A 19,771-nucleotide genomic window follows, 5' to 3' on the forward strand; every position below is an offset into this window, starting at 1 on the left:
CATTTTCCAAGTGCTTCCAGGGGGGAAAGTTTTTTTTTTTTTTTTTTTTTTTTTTTTTTTTTATATATAATAAAGTGTTGTGGGGAGGAGGAGAGGCACTGTTTTTAAATGGATGAGATGGTCTAATCCTGCATACGAACACATATTAATCCTGTTTTGAGATAACCTGTCTCCTTTTTGGCTTAATATATTATCCTTATACACGGATAAAAACTTTATGCTCCTGTTAATTCGGTCCAGATTGTTTTTCTTGTCTTATTTCTGTCACTTTTTTTTTTTTTTAACTTTTTTCCCCCTCTCAACGATCTGCTCAGAGGAAGCTAGATGGTTACAGTTGGTTACACAAGTTTTATTCGAAATTATTTCCAGAGCCAGGGCTCACTCCTCAGCCAAGGGGGATGATTGAGTCTGTCCCTCTCCGCCTCGCATTTGATGTGCCTCGTCCTATCGCGGCCAAGCCAATGAGCTGGGATTTTCATGGCATCCCGGAGCAGCCCTCGCTGATTCCTCTTGCACCTAACCTGCAAGAAGTAGATTAAGCCCTTTTGGATATACTTGCTGATGCATTGCGCTGAGGAAAATTGCTCGGCGTTTGCTTATAGAAACCCATGTTAGTGTGAATGTTCTTTTTTCCCCCCTAATCGTGGTAACAAATAGCATCAGCTCCTGGAACAGTTTGGCAAAGCCATTCTTGCCTGGGTACTGCTAAACGGGAGAAGCTGACAGCTAACCTGGGCTCCGAGTAACCCCCAGTCCCACCCACCCCCACCCAGCAGCTGATAACAAAACGTGTCGGCAATAAATGACATTAGAACTAACAGGCTGATGTCGGTGGGTGCTTGGAGTACGTTTCCAGAGGTCAGATCTTGTCATCCCGCGCACAAAAGAATGGACCTTGTCTACATGGGAGAGAAGAGATCATATCGATGCTCCTATATGAAAAATACGTCTCGTTTACACTTTGTTCGGGATGTTTCGAAAGCGCCGGAGCATCATCACCTGACAGCGCCTTGTTTACTGCCAACAAGTTGGAGCTCCCCCAGCCCCAGCCTTCGCTCCGCGGCAGCTTAATAATAAACGCAGCGGAGTTGGGGCTTTGCCGGGGGGTGCCCGGCCCCGCCCGGGCAAGGGGCTGCGACCCGCCGCTGCTCCCCGCGCCACCGGACAGCCTTTGTGTCCTCCTGCTGCACACACCCATAATTAATCCTCCTTCTTACCGCTTACATCCCGGACCCAAGGGGCAACTCAAACCTATTTAGATCGCCTTGGTTGGTTGCACAAATTTAAGTGGCAAATGAGTTATAAACCTAATAACTGCTTTACTAAAAATAATTATTTGATTATGGCAGAGGAAATTTGCTAGAGTGCAGGGATGCGGCTGGGTTTGCGTTTTGGTGATGGTGAGGTTCGTCTTTGGATCGAACTCAAAAGCCCTTTAAAAATATTACTCTGAAAAAATCCCAAACCAAAACTAAAATTAAAACAAAAACAACAAAAAAAGCACCCCAAAAATCCAAATTCTAATTCGGACTTTACACCAATTAAAAAAAAAAAAAATCGTCCCCGTCCGTGGAGCACCGTGGAACATTTCCCGTGATATTCGAAAGGAGACTTAATTCGTAAACAGAAAAATCAATATAAGATTTGAATGGCTTTGAATTAATTGAAAACAGTCAACACAAGGGACCATTAATCACAAACGCTGGTACCTCTTTCACTTTTTTTCCCGTTAAGGATGAAGTTTCTGCGCTTCTTTCAAGTGTATTTATGCTTCTGGTTTTACAAGGAAAAGTGAGGATGCAACAAGACCAGTCGCGTTGTCCTCTCTATACTTTTAACGCTAGCATATTGTTTGATTACTAATTCGAGTTAATATGATCTTTATGGCAACATAACAGTGGATAATTGGCCCTTTTTCTGAACAACAATGTAAATCACAATCGCTTTATTATTTAATAACGTCAAACGCTTCGTTGGATTGGCCCCGACAGAGAAGACCTTTTCTTTCTAGGCAGTGTTGTTGAGAAAGAACAATGCAGATCTAATTGTGGAGATTTCAGAAGTTGGCTCCTGTAAATGAACAGCTTAGATATGGAAGTTCCAGCAGATGTCTGCACTTTTCCCTGTGACAAACCTTGTAACCCCCCTTCCTCCCCCTCTGCCCCGTCCTCCCCCCTCCCCGACTTATTGAAGATTTTTTGTTCTCACATCCTAGCAACAACCTAAATCTTCCAGTCGCGAATACACCCCTTTCCCCTCGTTGCTATACAGCCCTCAGATGGCCGCCTTAAGCGTACACACCAAATTAGCGCTTGGCCCAAGGCGCGCTCGCCCCTCGCTCGCCCCATCAGCTGCGGGCCCGGGGGGGCGTCGGGCCGGCGGGGGCAGCCGGGGGGCTTTGAGCTCTCGGCGCTGCTGTTCGCCACCTTCTTGCCAACCCTGTAAACGTGCTGGCGGTTTGTTTTGCAACAGTTGGAGGCGACTGCGAGTTTTGCACGCCGTTATGTGGCAGGAGACGTGTCAGAGCTCGCCAGCCCCGAGGGGGCGGCGGGACGGGCCCCCCGGCGACGCCCCACTCTGTGCCGCCCGCTGCCCTGGGGGGCTCCTGCCCCTTCCCCCCTAGTCCGGCCCCATCGACCCAAACCCTCCCGCTCCACCGTGACATCAGCAGGAAGCCTTCCCCGAGGGGGGCACGGCTGCGAGGACAGGGCTCCAAGAGAGAAGTTGAGCGACTTCTGGCAGGGGAGGTCGCGCACCCCAGCGCGCATCCGCTCTCCTGGCGCGCTGCCCCAGCTGCGCGCTGCCCCGCGGAGCGCCTCGAGCTTTGTGCGCTGCGCGGGTTTTTCCCTTGCGCTGGAGGAGCCCTGCCTGGGATGGGCAGGTCGGGGGGTCGGGACTCGCTCCCCTCCTCACCGCTGGCCCCTCTGAGGACAATTCCGCGGAGTGGAGTTGATTTGGCAAAGTTCTGCGCTGGGCACTGGCAGCGCTGCGGGGCTCCCGCCCCGTCGCAGCTCCCCCCAGCCCCAGCAATGCGCGCTTTGCTGCGCCAGAAGGGCCCGTCATCGAAGGGGGGTGGGGGAAGGGGAACGGGCAGGACTATGGGTACCAGCCCTGTGAGCAGCCCATCTCTGCCAGGGCTGCCAAGAGATGAGGTGGATACACCGAATTCGGGATATTTTCCCTTCCTTCACTGTGTTGTGTTTATTTTTAAAAAATTATTTATTTATTTAATTTTTGGCAAACCAACTACATCCTCTTACGCCGCCAGTTCGGCGAAGCCCCTTTCTACTCTCTCCCGGGGTGCTCCCGCAGCTGCCCGGTGCAGGAGCCACCACGTCTCAGCGATGCGGATCCCCGGGGCTGTGCCTCGGGGCTGCCCGGCCCCCGCCCGCTCAGCCGGGCCGTCGGCGGGCACTAAGCCCCGGGGGCACCGGCCTCACACCTGCGACGGGTGGGGTTTTCGTTCGTTTGCAAAAACCCACTCGAGGGAAGTATTGAAAACACAGATTTGATCACTAAAAGTACAGGAAAGAGAAATCCAGATTGAGTGATTCGCCCTGCCTGCAGCCGTGGGAAGCGGTTGATGAATCCCTGTTGACCTTTGAGCTTTTCCTCCTCGAGTGGGTGGAAAATTTTTTTTTTTTTTTCTGTACCTTTCCCGGCTTGTTTGTTTGTTTTACAACTTTACTTTTCCCCACTGACATCACCTGACGGAGGGGGGGAGCACCGCGCACACGGGATGCTTCCCGTGGGAGTGCGGGGCAAAGAGGGGGCGCAATAGGGAGCGGGAGTCGCCGGGGCTCTCCCGAGCGGCAGCCGCAGCCCCGCGGCGAGCCAAGGGTTAACCGTGCCCGCTCTGGGGCTCTGCTCAGCGATGGGTGAAACCGCGGGACTTCCTCCAAATGCCTTCAAAAAGCGGGCGATCTCCCGGCGCCCCGAGGCCCAGCGGGCCGGGCCGGGCCGGGGGCGGCCCGGGCGGCCGCCACTCCCCCGCAATGAGCTCATTTCCATGTCTGCGCCTCCCGCAACTGTGAGAAAATCCGCCGGGACATCCCGCGTGCCGATGCTGCCCGGGCTGCCCCGGTCGCCCCGGTGACAGAGCCCGAGGGGAACTAGATAAATAAAATAAGGCAAAACTTCTCGCGGACCCGGCACATTGCAGATTTCCGAGAGAGGGGAGGTGGAACCCTACGCCCATGGGTGTCGTTCGTGGGGCCGGGCTCCCTGGACACTCGCCTGGAGCCGTGCGCGGCGTGGGGGCAGGGAATGGTGGTGCAAAAGTGCCCAGGGACAGTCCGGGAGGGGGAAGGGAGCGCTGAACAGCCCCACACTTATCAATAACAAGATGTATAAATATCAAAGTGAAGGAGCCCGAGTAAGTCTTTCTAGAAGCGCGGAGGAAGCTTAAGCAGCTTTCTTTAATGGTGATTTGTAGCTCTGTAAGGGGCACGGATAGCAAATACCCTGCAGGTGCATGTTGTAACACTGCCATCCGGACTTTAATGTAGATTACTCTCCAACTCGTTTGATCGGTCCTTTGAAACCCTTTACAATTGCCTGTGACGAACCGCCAGTCTCAGTTTTTTTTTTCTTTGAATAATGCCTTAAGGGTAAGTCCTCGGGGCTTTTAAAGATCTCCAGCACATTTAAAAAAAAACACGTTAGATTTTTACTTTAGAGCGTGGGTCCATGTCTCTCAACTTGGGGCTGTTAACAGGCATCTTTTAAATCATTAATCATCTAATAGCCATCAACCTTACTCCAGAAGGGATCTTCTAAAGACCTCCAAACATTTCTGTAACATTTGGGATCATAGTGGTTAAAATTTAGGAGTCAAACAGCCCATCCATCCTGCCGAAGTCCTGGAACTGGTGGGTCTCCGGTGTTTATGGACTGTCTGCTGGGTAAATCTGTGCGGAAGGCCTTTTCCCTGGCTATTGAGAACCCCTCAGGGGTGGGTTTAGAGAGCCAACCCGAAGAGTGATGCAGGGGAGAAGCCCGGTCGGGGGTCCCTCCTGCTTCCCCGCCGAATATCTCGCATCCTGACCCTGCCCTGGGACCTTCACCCGCTGCTGTGTTGATGCCTTCTAGCAAACAGTGAGCGGTTTTGGGGGGCTTAAAAAAACCCAACAAAACCAACCAAAACCAAAAACGAGAGGACACAATAAATGCCGCAGATTCTTCCACTCTCTCCGCAAATAACGTTTAACCTTTAATATTTATTCGTTACTATTAATTCAAAAAAATAATTACTGAACTTTTGGCCCTTCAACTTCCACAAGCGGCGCTTTGTTTCTCTAAAATAAACTCGGGAGAAGCGATCCTCTGTATTAAACTAGGGATTTGAATTAAAGGCCCATTTGGGACACTTGAGACTACAAAGGGTTACACATAAATAAATGCCACATTTGCCTATTGCAAAAGTTTTTTCTGTCCTTTCTCAGTCACAACAGGGGAGGAAAAAGCCATCGTTTATTATCTAGCACTGGGCAGGAGCAGCCCCTCCAGACCGTGCTCTTAGATTTGGCCGGCAGAAGAGGGACTCTTTCCCCCCCCCCAACAGCAGCTCCTTTTGTTCTCTAGATCTCTTTCCCAATTTCAAGCTTCACTTGCAGATCCTAAGTTTGTTTGTTAATGACGCTATTACCATCTGGCTCGTCCTACTTTCCAAAAGATATAAATCTCCCTAGTTTCATTGCCTACATTATCATTTAAGTGCCACCATAGCTGGAAGAAAAATATGCTTTCAAGGCTGCAAATTCTCTTGCACGGAGTAAGTTCCCCGGGCGCGGGGCTGCCGCCCGCCCCGCCAGGCTGCGGGCCGCTTGGGAGGGATGCGGCCAAATGGATTTCACCTTGCAGCGATGCTGGGAGAGGGGGCGACAGCGCGATTTAAGTTTTCCACCAGAAACTTAAGTGAATGTTTCGCCCCCCCCCCCACTTCGTCCCTTTTGTGGCTGTTTAATGCATCTGGCTACTTTGAACCGTTATCTTCGGCGGGGAGAGGGCAGGATGGGTCCTGCCCCTGGCAGGCTCCTGTTTGCCCTTACCCAGCGTGAACCCCCGTCTCTCAGACATAAGTACATATTCCATACGTGTGAATAAACCTTTCCCACAGGCGTCGTACAGTAAAGGGAAGAAAAGTTTGGGCTCCTCTTAATGCAAAGCGGTTGCAGATTCGTGTGCGTTTAAGCATAAAGGGACGGGGGGAGGGCGAGAAGGGATGGGGGAGGGAGTTGGGTCGGTTTGTGTATGGGCTCCACAATGACTCTATTTATTCGCTGCAACCAGCCTGGGCAGATTGAATAGGGGAGAGAGAGACACTCAGCCTTCCCAACGCGTGGGCTTTGTGGGATCTAGTCCCCACTAGCAGATTTCGACTGCTAATTTCCCATTCTGCGGGGTCTCCTGCGAGGAGACACGGCCGTGCCCAGGAACTACCTCTCGCCCAGACACTGTCCGTATTTCTAGCCCTTAACCTCTCCACGTACAAGTTTAGCGACAAAAGTTTAAAAATTTATCGTTTCTTTGCGAGGTCTCCTGCAACGTTTCTGCGGGGGAAAAAAAAAAAAAAGCGCCAAGCATAGTATTTAAATATACGTGTATATGTATGTATATGTATATGTACCTGTACATGTATATGTATGTGTATGTGTATATATATACAAACACACACAGTATAGTCAGGCGAGAGAAAAGATACTCCTTTAATATGGAAAAGAAACCCAGGGATTTTTTTTCCCGAGTGATCTAATTGTTATAAATAATTACGGATGAAAAGAAAACTCACTTATTATGCACTTCTAATACTGTGACTGCACAAGAGAGAAAGGGGGCCAAACTAGTGATTAATTAATATCGCACTGGCGTAGCTATTTTCTCGCGAAAGGCCTTTCCCCCCTTCGCTGCTGCCGAGTTATCATTCCAGCTCGAGTCATGTGTAGCCAGGAAGGGATCTTGTTTATAAATTTATATGACGACCTTTTCTTTGTGTGTACTCTAAAGTTGATATGGACAAATTGCAGAGGTATACAATTTAAGTAGATGCACTTTTAATCACCGATCATTAAAATGGTTATGTTAAATATACTCAATTACATGCATGACTTCACCCTAACAGTACTTTCTATTCTCCCAGCTGCTCACGTATTCCTTAACTATAGTCAGCAGAAGAAACTCGATTATGCTGAATCCATACATTTCTATGGATTTCATCAGCCTAATTAATGCTTCAGTGTGGTCCATGTGTCTGAATGGTCCCTTTGCTATTACTTGGGTAAGGAGGCAGTGCTGGAATGCAGAGGGTCTTTCTTTCAAAGATACCCATGGGGGTCACTCTAGGACTCTAATGGCAAAGGTAGCAAGTGTTAAATAGCAGAAACATGCAGAGAAAGGGAAGGCAGCGATGTAAAAGGGACATTGATACTGTAGGTATGCCCAACAGGTCAGTGATGATAATTAAAACGCTTAAAGAAGAAAAGGTAAATGGAAAGCTTCCACAATTCGCAGCGTGCCTGGTAAAAAGCAAACGAACCAGCCCACAAAAACGCACCTCGCTGATCCTGATGAAAAAAAAAAAAAGTTGACAGCAGATTTTTAGACTAAATAACTACCAGGGCAGCCTCTTCTGCGAGCACAGTGTTTGAATGCCTCGTCCCTTCTCTAATTTTCTCGTTATCGAAATGCAACGTGTCAGGGAGAGGATGCCCGACCGGGCAGAGCGGGCGCTCCCACGCTGCCGGTCCTGGCACCACCGGGGCTTCCTGCAGTCCCCCGTCACTGCAGATGCACACGGAGCTGAGGGAAGCAGCTCTCCCCCTCCTCTCCCCGGCTTTCTTCCGAAATGAAGAAGCGATTAAAATGAATGGGATGTTGCAGCTTTAGGGGAAACAGCCAATGGCTGCTTTTATAACACATCTTCCCATTTTAGCATTTAACGGGATATAAAAGGCGAGTCCTGCTATTCCAGCAACATTTTAATCGACGAGAAATGCATCGAAATGTATTTTTTTTTGTTCCCACCTGTTGCAGTAGAAGCCCACCTGATCACACCTTTCTCTGGCTGCTGGGAGACGTGAGGGAAAACCAGAACTCCTTCTTGTCACCCACTGCACTGCCAGAAAGGTGGTGATGAACCCCGCATCTCTTCCCTGTTTCTCCACTAAGCAATCAACATCTCAATTGTCCTAACTTCGAGTCAGTGTCTCGCTTCAGCCTTCATCCTTCAAGAGAGAGAAAAAGCAGGGAAGATTTCAGATCTATAACCAAATTATAACCTAGGAACTTTATGCTTGTCATGCTAATTTAATGACTTTTATAGTAAGTGTAGACTTTCTGTCTTTTGAAATTAGCTCTTCAAAACGCTTTGTGTAATGACAGGCACTAGACATAAGAGACAAATGCACAAGCAATAGTGGGATAATAATCTGGCAAACACTGCGCCATTTAATATTAAAATGGAGAATAAAGTTGAATCTCAGCATAGATGTACATCGTTGTCTGATGCCATGGGTCCACATCTGGACTCCAGAGTGACCCGAGGGGGGTGGGGGTGGGGGGTGTCCTCCAACAGCCGCCGTGCCTGAGTTCACCTGGAAAATGAGCAAATACCAGATGTGGAGTACAAAATAGTACTTCACCTAATACCGGGTCCGTTTGCTTTCTGGTGGTGCACACACGTGTCTGAGCGCTGTAAATATCCTGATGTCGACAGGCTGGTTCTGCTGGGCCCAGCCTCCCACTCGGTTCCCAGGTGGGGGGCGTGTGGGAGGGTATACATGCTGCGCTCGCAGTACAGGGCTCTGAACATATCCCCTCCCTCCTTAAGAGCGTATATGTGCTCCCATGTTATGAGTGGTCCAGAAATCTGTCCAAGAGATGGTCTTGATAACAGAGGGAGGGGTTAACCCAAAGCTATAGGTATATCGCAATCTGGGCGACTCACTCATTGCCTATAATTGTAAATAAGGTAAGTTCACACGACGATCGAGTAACGAGGGAACAAGAGCCCCATTTTAATCAGGTGGTTATCTCTCCTTGGTGGAGATCAGAGCTCCATCGCTCCTGGCCTTCTCATTGTGCCCCCCTGCTGGAAATGACAGCTCCTTCAGAAATAGCCAACTTGGTTCCTGGATGAGATTTCAGCTCTTTTGCACTACACATGTACCAATTGTCATTTTACAGCTACAGCAAAACCTCTAAATTATATAAGTGTATAAACTCGTCCTCATTAAATCCCCCCTTTGGATAGCCTCAAGGTTGGAGAGTATATTACTGTAAGCCAAAGGAGACTTAAATTATATCCAGATCGGGATTGAAATGTAGTGGCACTTAGGCACACTCCTTGTCTCAGCTACAGAGGTTTTATTTTTCCCTTTAGAGTCTTATGATATTACAAATGCAACAGTTTCCTTATGTAAAATCAAACTATCTGAAATCCTGTTTCTTGGTTCAGCCTACGGGGCCCTTTGTGGTGAGGACAAAACCACAAAGATATGATCAAACACCATAGACCAAAGGGGAATTTATCGTTCATCTGAGAGAGCTTCCTAATTTGAAGCTAAAGCCCTCCCCTTCCAGAAAGCATCTGAACATGCTGTGTAAGTTGTTTTCCTTGTGTGAGAGTAAATCGGGGGTGCAGAGCGACAAGGGGCCGAGGGCAGCGGTTACCCCGCGGCTTAGAGCACACCCTGCCCGTGGGTTGGTTTTTCCACCCAAGCTGATATAAAAATAAACATTTCAGTGGGAACCCTGTGCCCACGCGAGCCGGCCCCGCTGTCGCCCCAGGGGCACGGCCGGGTGGGGGGCTCTGCCCGGGGCCCTCCCCGTCCCTCATCTCCCTGTGAGACACCCCGAAAAGGCTGTGCTGAGTCCCCCTGGGGATAGCGCTGCCGGCTCCGGGGTGAGTGGCACTGCGGGATCGCCCCCCAAAGCTGGGCTTGTCGGGAGGGGGTCGCCTCCCCCCCTTCTCCAGCCCTCGCAAGAGGGTCAGTGGTTTAACCAGGCGTCACCAGGACTTCGTTTTATCCTCGGCCCACTGAAGCGTGTGGCTTTTAGTGACTGATGGCCGCTGTGGCTGTACGCGGCACAGTTGCTCTCACGGTGCGTGCTCCAGATGGGCACGTCCCGCAGGCTCGGGGCGGGGGGGCACGGCCGCTTTGGAAAGGCCACCGAGACACTGAGATTTGTTCTGGGTCAACCCTCCCCAAACGCCAAAGTTGGGAAACAACTTTCGCAGCGTGTGTCGGGGAGGGAGGGAGCGGCAGTGGAGCGGCAGCGGGTGCCGCGGTGCAGGGCGCCGGGGCTTGGGGCTGCCGGGCTTGTGGGCCACCGGGGCTGGGGGTTGTCCCCCCGCCTGCCCCGGAGCTTCGCCCCCGTTCTTCTGCTCAGTTCTTCCTCCTCGAGCCCCGGACGCGCAGACAGCACGTTTCCAAACTTTGAAATGCCAAATCACGTTATTGCTGTGGCAGAAGGCTGCTTTCGTATCTGTGACAGCTGAGTTTTCCCCATCGATTATGTGACACTGCAGTTCATTTACACAGCTCAAAAGCTTAAAGACACTGGAGGAGCCCCCGGTTTAACCCGAAATCCTAACAGAAAGTGAATCAACTTTCTGGCCAGTGTTTAAACTGATAGATCAGAACTTAATTCGGAGAGACAGAAAGGGAGAGAAACGACAGCACGGATTTATCTAGCCCAGCGTCCTTCGCTGAAACTTTAGAAACTGCGGCGTGGAAAATCCAGGGCCGAGATGCTAATGAGAAGCAGCGCGTTGGGTGTCCAGGGGTGTTATATATTTCAGAACTCAGATTACAGGGCCTGGGGTTTTGTGCGGGTGCGTGAAATAGGTGCGTGGCCCGAGGCTGCCGAGTGGCACCGGGCTCCGGGACGTCCCTGCGCGCGGGTCCGGGCAGCAGCTCCCGGCCGGACAGGCGCCTCCCGGGCTCGCCCAGCCTGGAGCGCCCCGGCCCCGCCACCGGGCAGCAGGGAGGACCTGGGGGAGAGAGGGGTGTCGAGGGGGGTGGTTGACATTTTCCTCTCTCCCAGGGGGACGGGATCGTCCCCCTTCTGCTGCCAGGTCCTTCCCTGGGCTTCTTACAGTGGGGGCTTTCCAGGAGCCAGCCCAGCGCCCGGTCCCTGCTGCTCCCTCCCCTGTCCTCGCCGAGGTTTCATTACTTGCTGTTAGTGCCTGGAAACAATAAAGGATGTGGCACTGGGCTTTTATTGATTATTTGTCACCCTGTATTTGTCAGTTTCAATAACTTTTCCTGAAGTTTTACTTACGGGCACTTGAGCTTTCGGATTAGGCCAGCTCTGCGGATTGCAGTGAGGGGTAATTATCCGCTGGCCTGCTTCCCTGCAGCCGGAGAGAAAAGAGCATTAACGTATAGAATGGGCAGGATCCGGCCTGAGCCCCCCCTAAAGCGCTGCCCGGGCGAGAGGCGGGAGCAGCCGCGGCCCTGCCAGCTGCCCCCCGGCCCCCCCGCCGCCCCCAGCCCCGGGGTGCGCCGAGCCCGCGCTCTGTCTCCCGGGGGCCCGGGGCGGGGGGCTCAACCAGGCCCCCGGAGCCCGCCCTTCTCTGGGTTTTAGAGGCGAGAGATCAGCCCTCGAGAGACGGTCCCGCTCTCGGGAGGGGGGACCCACTGCGCTGGGGCCCGAACCGGGGCTTTCGGCCGCGGCCAAATCCCCGGGATTCAATTAAAAAGCTGGCTCGCGCCGCTGGCGGGGAGGCGAAGCCGGGGGATTTGTATTATGAAGATCGACTCTTCAAAACTGCCCGCCTGGCAGCCCGGCCGCGCTCCCGCCGGCGGAGGGGACCCCGCTGCCCCGGGCGCCCCGGCCGGAGCCCCGCGGGCGGCGGCGGAGGAGTCGCGGCGGGGGCTCTGGGGACCTGCGGGAAGGGGAGGGGGGCCGTCTCTCGCAGCCTTTTCAGAGAGAGGGTTCAAACCTTCCTCGAGAGAAAAGACCTTATCCCTGGCCATCTTCCTCCTCTAATAACTTTCTGCGTATCCCAAGCGATACCCGCTGCTCCGTACGTGCTCCAGCTATACTCATTTGTAAGCACACTAAAGGCGGGCCAGCATCATCGTTCCCCGGGCTGGCAGGGTGCCTATCGTGTAGAGTATAGCGTTTGATGTGCTGTATCTCATGCCACTGCAAGCGAAGAGACAAGTGAACACAGAGTGCCCAGTTACACGGGATTTAATTACAGCGGAATGCATTCTCCATGCTGATTAGGAGCAAAATCAATCGGGGGCTTATTTGCCACAATGAACCAATAAAACCCCAATTTATTAAAGCAATAATCTCATCCCCAAATGGTCTAAATATTATTGTTTCAATTGCATTGAGGGAATTCGGACTGAAAGTGTTACACAGAGAACATCAGGGAGTTCTACCCCATGAATTCAGTAAGAGTTTCCAACCCCTTTCCAGAAGCTCCCTTATGACTCAGAGATCTTTGAAACAGGGGGCTGAGTTCCCCCATTTTGAGTCCAGGTGTCTGGGTTGCTGTAGTACCTATATGGTAAGATGCTCTGTGGTCTGCAGCTGTCTATGCTAAGAAGCAAACATAGTATACAGCTTCCCACTAGGTCTTAAGGATTTCCTGCTTTCCAGTGATTTATATGTGCAATTCCTAGAAGAGTGTAGGCCACACAAAAGATCCCTAAGCTATAGGCCAAGATAAAAGCCTTGTGATATTGTTAGAAAAGCATCTTGAAATGTGCCAAAAATTCTCTAGTGGAGATGAGGGAGAAAAGTGTCCCCTGAGGAGGGTGCTGAGCACCAGAACCTGGTTGGGGTGTAGTGCTCTGTCTCCCCCTCTCCCACATGAAATTGGTCCCATCTCATGATGGACTTGCAGTTTGCAGAGTGCTCCCCTGGGAAATCAGTGGGAGGCTGGGGGGTGTGCTGGCGATGCAGTGCTGGTGGGCCAGGTCACACTGGGAACTGTGGGGTCCACTAGAGCTTAAAGTCTGTGACTCAGGAGACGCTGATTTTGCTTTACAGCTTTCTGTAACTCCAGTCATCTCTGTCCCAAACCGGAGAGGACCTCATTTCCTGCTCAGTGCTCTGCCAACCACAAGGTCTTTTCATAAGGCTGCCAGGGGTGCCTGGCTGCGGGAAGGACAGTCAGTGTTTGTCACCAGGGAATGAGCTGGCATCATAGCTCTGATCTGAGTCAACAACCTGGCTAGCCCTGAGCATGACTTCATAAATCATGGTATCTAATTGAAAGGCACATGCTTATATCTACAGTGTTGTTCAAAAAGAATGCAAAAAATAAAATAAAATGCAACAAACAGATCTTTTCTCCCCACTAGGCTATTAATCAGTCACCTGATTGTTTCGATTTACATTATTTCATGCAGAGTAAAAAAGGGAAAACATAAAACCATCTCGTATAGCCGTAACAAAAACACAAATGAAAAAATTCATCTCCTAATGAGAGGCTTAGCCCTTTTCTAACACATCCTTAATAATAGGAAAACAATCTTTAAGTGTTTTTAGTTTAAATTGTTTTCATGTTTAATTCAAAATTGCTAAATAATATTATCGTGCATCTATGTATCTATTTAGCATCGAGGCATATGATATTTCAAAGTAATTGAACCAGTCTTGAAAGGAGAAAGAGTCCTGTACTGTGTCTGTATTCACTTTTTTTTTTAATGTTAGTTAACATACATATGCTGGACTGAATTTTTCTCATCCTTCCAGCAGAAATGAAAAATAAATCTGGAACAAAAGATCAGTAATGTGCTTTTTTGCTTTTCATACCCAAATCTCTTGCTTTATTTTTTCACCCACAGGGTCTGCGTGATCTCCTCCCATGAGAGGCAACTCAGCAGCTCGGTCCCCTCTGCCATCTCAGCACCGCCAGTGGAAAAGCCCAGGAGGAGCAGAGCAGTGGCTGAGCAACAGTTTGAATATTCATATTTAACCCTTCGAACAACAGAAGATACGTCAGAACCATGTGTGAGACAAAATGCCATTAAAGTTTCAATCATTAAATCTCTGTTTAGCTGTACTCCAGAAATGAGCAGTTCATAACAAATGGGAAATACTGATTGACAGTTTGCCATCAGGAGCCCTTAAGTAGGATTTTTCCAGCTATAATGCAGTGTACTCTTCAGTGCTCCCTCTTGCGAGATGCTATTTCAAGTATAGAAGCATGAAGAAAATTTACATAAAAGCTTTGTATATAATACATGATTGCTATGAAATTAAGAAGCACCAGTTTTCCCCTTATTGTTTTAGAAATGAAGAGTGCACTTTGTTTTCTTGTTTACTTAGTGTGCTCTGTGATCCCTTGATGTGTTTCAAGTGTTTTCTGTCAGCATCACGAGACCGTGCTTACCTGCTAAATCTTATGTGTGAAATGATTAGTGTTCAAAGTGCCTGAAAAAAACAACAGTAATGATGTCTGACAACTTTTGGGGTTTTTTTGCTTTTTCCTCTTAAATAATATTTCATGGTACATTAAATAGGTTATGCAGTCTCTTCTTAAGAGCCCAAAGCAATATATTGCTGCATACTTAATGTTTCATCAGGCAGATAGTTTTCAAGAGGAAAAAAGACAAATGCAGCGTAGAATCCTCTCCCTGAGCCTTTTCTCAGTTTGTTCTCAATTCAATAAGGAATGGCAGTAATTTGGAGAAAGATGCAGAAAGAAAAATAAATATTATTTGACAATAAACCTCTTAGTGTGTCATTTGCGATCACTGGCAGATACTAGAAATGCTACTCGTTAAATCCACTGAGCATTATTTTTTCAGAAGTTGAAATGTTTTTAGCCAAACTGCTTTCTTGGTGTTCACATCAGATATACCAGTTAGAGCCAGAGCAGCCCAAGGAGAGAAGCAAACAATTAAAACATTTACGTATGTGATTCTTGAGAGATATCCCTACGAGGTAGATTTTAACATTTTTTTTCTTCTTAATTTTTTTTTTTTTCAGTAAGAAGGATAAGCTTGGAGTGCCCAGTCACCGTGGTAACTGCCAGAAAAATTCTCCTGAAGTTTGAAGAGGTCAGCTAACGGGGTCAACAACTCTGGCCTCTCTCTGAGCTGGGCCTGGCAGGCTCCATCCTGCGGTTGGGGTGTTAGCACAGGCTGAGCCCTGGGAGGTGGACCATTCCAGCTCTGATATAAATTTTTTGAGTCAGTTCACGGCCTGGACTCTCCAGGTGGCCTCCAAAATCGATTGTGACCTTGTGACCCTGTCTAACGGAGGCATAGCATCCAACCTAAGTAAGGATTTAGCCAGGAACGACAGCTTTCCACTGAGTGTTATTGGGGACAGTACAAACAGTTTGGGAAGCAAGGAGGTAGGTATGAGGAGTAGAGGTCATTAAAAGCATATTAAAAAACTATTTTAAGAATCCTTGTTAGTTGAAAGTTTTTATTTGCAGTAACCATTCCTTAAGTAAACCCCTCTGGAAACTATTTTATCCTTCCCTAACAATATTGTATCAAGTACTTCAGTGCATTAATATATGAAAAATTAATACTTTACATATTCCAAAACAAATGAATATTTTATTTACCTCTGGATTTTGAGCTTGCAAACGAAACTGACTGATGTGTGTTAAATTAGATGTCTATAAAGTATGGGGTTTTTCCTTAATATTATAAAAACTAGGAGACTGCTTAATAAAGTGGGTTATTTATTTCTGGTAGTAATTTCCCTAATACGTGCATTCTTTTAAGATTCAAAAGTCTCTTAATCCAAGTAATTTTATTTTTAAAATAGGAAATTAAGTAACCTCCAGAATATAGTGTGGAATGAAAGTGTGAGAGTTTCACAGAGCTTTCCTTTACAGGTTTGCAATACAAATAGACAAGCCACAAATTTGATTATGTAATTTCGTAGGAAAAAAAATTGATCATGCTAAGATCATATTTATAGAGAATGTGATATTTTTTCCTCTAGGATTTTAAGCAATAAACTATCTGGGGGAGGGAGAAGCTTTTGCAGACCTCTGATTTTTTTATCAAATCTAGAAGCTTGCCCTTCTGAGCAAGTGGATTTGCTCTTGTGTTTTGTTCCCACTCCTACAAACCCTCACACATTGCTCACGTGAGTAGTTGCTGGTCACCATATGAGTAAGTGGAACTACACTGAGGAGCAGTCTCCCAGTTGGAAAGTGCTCTCAAAATTTAAGTGACTTTAAAACTGCTCTGAAGGAAGAAAATTGTTTCAGTATTTGTTCCCAGTCTTAGAAAAGTTGTGTGAACTTATCCCAGTAAGAATCTTGCCCAAACACTTCTTGTGCCTCGCAGGAGAGGGCCTGGCTCTGATGTCCCTCTTCCAGTCACTTCCCTTTTGAGCAGTTCCCCCATGGTTGGAGGGGCTGCACAGATGGGTCTATGAAACACAGTTCAGGAAGAGCATCTGCACTATGGGTTAAATATCATTGTACTGCTGAGAAGTCCCACATTTTACAACAGCAAGAGTATCTGACATTTACTTGCAATTAACACCTTGCTCTGCAGAAGATCCCTCCAAATCCATGGATGTCTGTTGGCCAAGGTCCTACCTCTCATAAGGTTGGCGTAATCTGCTCCAGTGCGGTTGTTTGAAGATTAAGAGGAATAAGAATAGGGGCTGAATTGTGCCATAAAACAATTTAGGACCAACACCTGCACATGCAGATATCAATGGTGACACTATTTAATTCTACCCTGAATGCTAATCATAGTTTTGTGTTGTCAGTGGTTTTTAACAGAGCTCTGTTGAAAACAATTTATTGCCATTAGGAAGCGTGTTGATTCAGGGGAGTGCCTTGTGTGACTGAGATTGGCATGATGGAGCCTACGGCCCTCAGTAAGGAACAGCACATTTTCTTGTTTTTAAGAAAAAAACATTTAAAAATAAGACTGTGAATAGCTGGAAGATGAATCTTCAGTATTTCAAAAAGTATCTGCAGAATTTTTAACAGATTTTTTTTAAATATACCGTCTTTGTAATGTCAACATTCAGTGACCAAGTTCTACCTGACAAACAGAGGATCACTTCTAAAACAGATGATACAACTATTCCACTGGAATTTTGAATGAAAATTACCCCAAATTTGCCCCAAAGCATCTGTCTTGGAATGAGGAACTGTTGGCAGAGGCGACAATGAGGAGACCTCAAGAGCTTGGACTTGCTGTGATTCTTCAGTGCTGACTTTTTGTAGGTCCTATGGAATTTATTATCATCTGCAAATCTACAAACATCACTTGAAAGAGGTCCTGGACTTGCATGTTTTGTATCTCTTCACAGTGTTCAGCTGTTCATCCACATCCAGGGGTGGTAGCAGTAGTTGCAGTGGGGCAATTGTTCTTCCTCTTCCACGTCAGCGCAGTGAAGTGCTCACTCAGCTTCATTTGATTCCTTGGAATACTTTCTGAAGAGCAGGCTAGTTTAGTTTCAGTGGAGTGATGTATATGAATGGGCTTAAGGCAGTGCTAGAGATAAACAGTCAGAATTACCAAACTCTGTGGTGGTTCCCAGCCCCTATCCTATGGATCACTGGTAATCCATGAGGCCTTGGCAAGTTTGCTGCGGGTGGTCTGTGAAATTGTATTAAATAGTAATCATAGCTCATAGTCTTCTATTAAAATTTTTATGAGAAGAATATGTGACAATTTGCAAGAGAATCTGTGATCAGAGAGTAATGTACTAGCCTGAAAGCTCAGAGGATATTTGCTGTACAGGAACAGATCTCAGCCCATGGGCCATGAGGCATTAGAAGGCATTTTGTTAATGTTTCCAGATTAAATGCATGCCCAATTAAATTAATGCATTTTATTACCCCTGCAAGTAAACAAAACAGCAACAAAAAAAATTGACTTCAAAATAAAACAAAGAAAATAGAAGTAATAAATGGACGTTGAAGCCTTGGACTGGTTTGTGTTTGCTGGTGTCTAAACTCCCCGTTTCCCAGCACTTCACAGAGATGGAGAAGCACTGCTGTAGAAAGAAGCACGTTGCCATGGCCCAGATCAGGGTTGGAAAAAGGCCTGTGTGTTCTGGAGGAAGCAGGGAGAGCAAGGGAACGCTGGGACTTACAGGTGTGCTGGCAAAACATCCTGAACAAATGCTGCACTTCCTTCTCCTTTTACTTCTTCCTCTCTGCCTTGGGTGTGTGTGGCTGGTATCCAGAGGAAAAGCCAAACTAATTCTGATGCTTTTTCCTATTCTGGGTGGACTAAGTCAGAGAAGCACTTGCAGAAGCGTTTGTGAAAGGGTTACAATATATGTTGATACCTTAGGATCTATAGGAAGTTCTTAATCCTTCCCTGCCTACAGGACTGCCATTTATAGACCTGCTATTGTCTCATCTTTTATAAGGATGTTTCCTCACATTAAGGTTCCAAGAGCAACCAGACTTTGCCATTGTTCACAGCTATTTCTGTTTGTGGCTTAATGCACATCTAGTATTCTGTTTATGCTTTCACTGCTCTCCTACGCAGCAGACTGTACCTACACCCCTGCTTAGGTGACATCACTCTCAAAACACTCATTTCTGTGTTTCTTCTTTTTTCCCCATGATTTGTCAGTGCATCTTGATTTTGCATTAACCTAGTTTACTACAGGTAACATGATAAAGCACATGGAACTTTATGCATTTGTTTAGTAATTTCATGTTCAGTTCTTATTTGATAAATTTGCCTATAAAAAAGCTTTTATATGCTGTTTTTCTACCAGGTTGAATCCTTTTTATAAAAAAAACCACCCAAAACCTCTTACTATATAACAAGAATGAATTCAGCCATGAGCAGACGAAATGGAAGCATAGATTATTTTGGATGTAAAAAATTTAGCTTGAGGTTACTGGTCGTTTAATTACAGGATTTTTTTTGTTGCTATTCATACAGACGTGCATTGTTTTGTGCTTTGATTTATGTCCAGATCAGCCCTCTTCAGAACCCCATTTCTGGCAATCTCAGCAACACGTGGGGGTCTGGCAGCTTCTGCAAACATTGCCATCTTCCCTCCCTGCTCCTTCTGCACTGTTACACCAGCTCCACAGCCTGTCATTTCTCAGGAGCCCTTAATGATGCCTTTCCTCCATCATCTGCCCCACGGCTCTTCCAGAATCAGATGCTTTTGTCAAAGTTTTTCAAGCCAATCTAGAAATAGATACTGAAATAAAGGCAGGTGATCTGGTGGTGGGGTGACGTTCTGTCACTGCCTTCCTGCCCTGCATCAGCAGAGTACAGACCATCTCCTGAGCTCAGCATAAAATAAGAATAATAATAATAACTTTGCAAAGTGCTTTTATATCCCTGAAAGATTTGATGCAAATTAAAACCCACCTAGGTTTTGTCAAACCTAACTCTACCCAACACTTCACCTTCTCCACTGCTGTCTTTTAGCTGCTGAAGACTTGCTGATAAGCCTTTTAGAGTCAGGCTTTTGTGTCATGCCTTGCATAAAGTGACATTTGGGCTTTTAAACTACTCTTGTGTTTGTAACACACATAGCAGCACTGGTATATTTTTTTTTTCCACATGCATCCTCACTTTGCAGAATAAAAACCCCAACCCTGAACAAACTACAAACAGCCTGATGATGCGCGGTGTGGAGTGCCCGGTAACCTTTGTGTGCTCCAGGCAGCGCTCAGCTTTGTCGTGGTCATTAGTGGGCCAGCACACATTGAAATGTGTGATCTATTCCTTCCTGAGCCCCAGCGATGCCTTGCTTAGCAGTTCCTCTCACTGGTGAGTTGCTCTTGTAATTTCCAGTTATGTAACTCATCTCATTTTGTGAATATGTGAAT

General features: G+C 47.5%; 1 protein-coding gene across 2 annotated transcripts in view; it reads left to right on the top strand.

Moving 5' to 3' along the window:
- LOC108495262 overlaps nucleotides 1-18,893 on the top strand; it is a 268,389-nt gene extending 249,496 nt beyond the window's left edge. The window contains exons 5-8 of one of the 2 annotated variants that reach the window (XM_017810778.1): nucleotides 13,012-13,225; nucleotides 13,812-13,977; nucleotides 14,959-15,328; nucleotides 16,984-18,893. In XM_017810778.1, the coding sequence (XP_017666267.1) occupies nucleotides 13,012-13,158 (147 nt within the window). In that variant the 3' untranslated portion in view covers nucleotides 13,159-13,225; nucleotides 13,812-13,977; nucleotides 14,959-15,328; nucleotides 16,984-18,893. Of the gene's footprint in view, nucleotides 1-13,011; nucleotides 13,226-13,811; nucleotides 13,978-14,958; nucleotides 15,639-16,983 lie in introns of those variants that run through there. The other variant, XM_017810779.1, reaches the window with a different exon arrangement.
- The last annotated feature ends 878 nt before the right edge of the window (nucleotides 18,894-19,771 follow it).

This window comes from Lepidothrix coronata, unplaced genomic scaffold (assembly GCF_001604755.1).
Source record: "Lepidothrix coronata isolate B3197 unplaced genomic scaffold, Lepidothrix_coronata-1.0 Scaffold29, whole genome shotgun sequence".
NCBI lineage: Eukaryota > Metazoa > Chordata > Aves > Passeriformes > Pipridae > Lepidothrix > Lepidothrix coronata.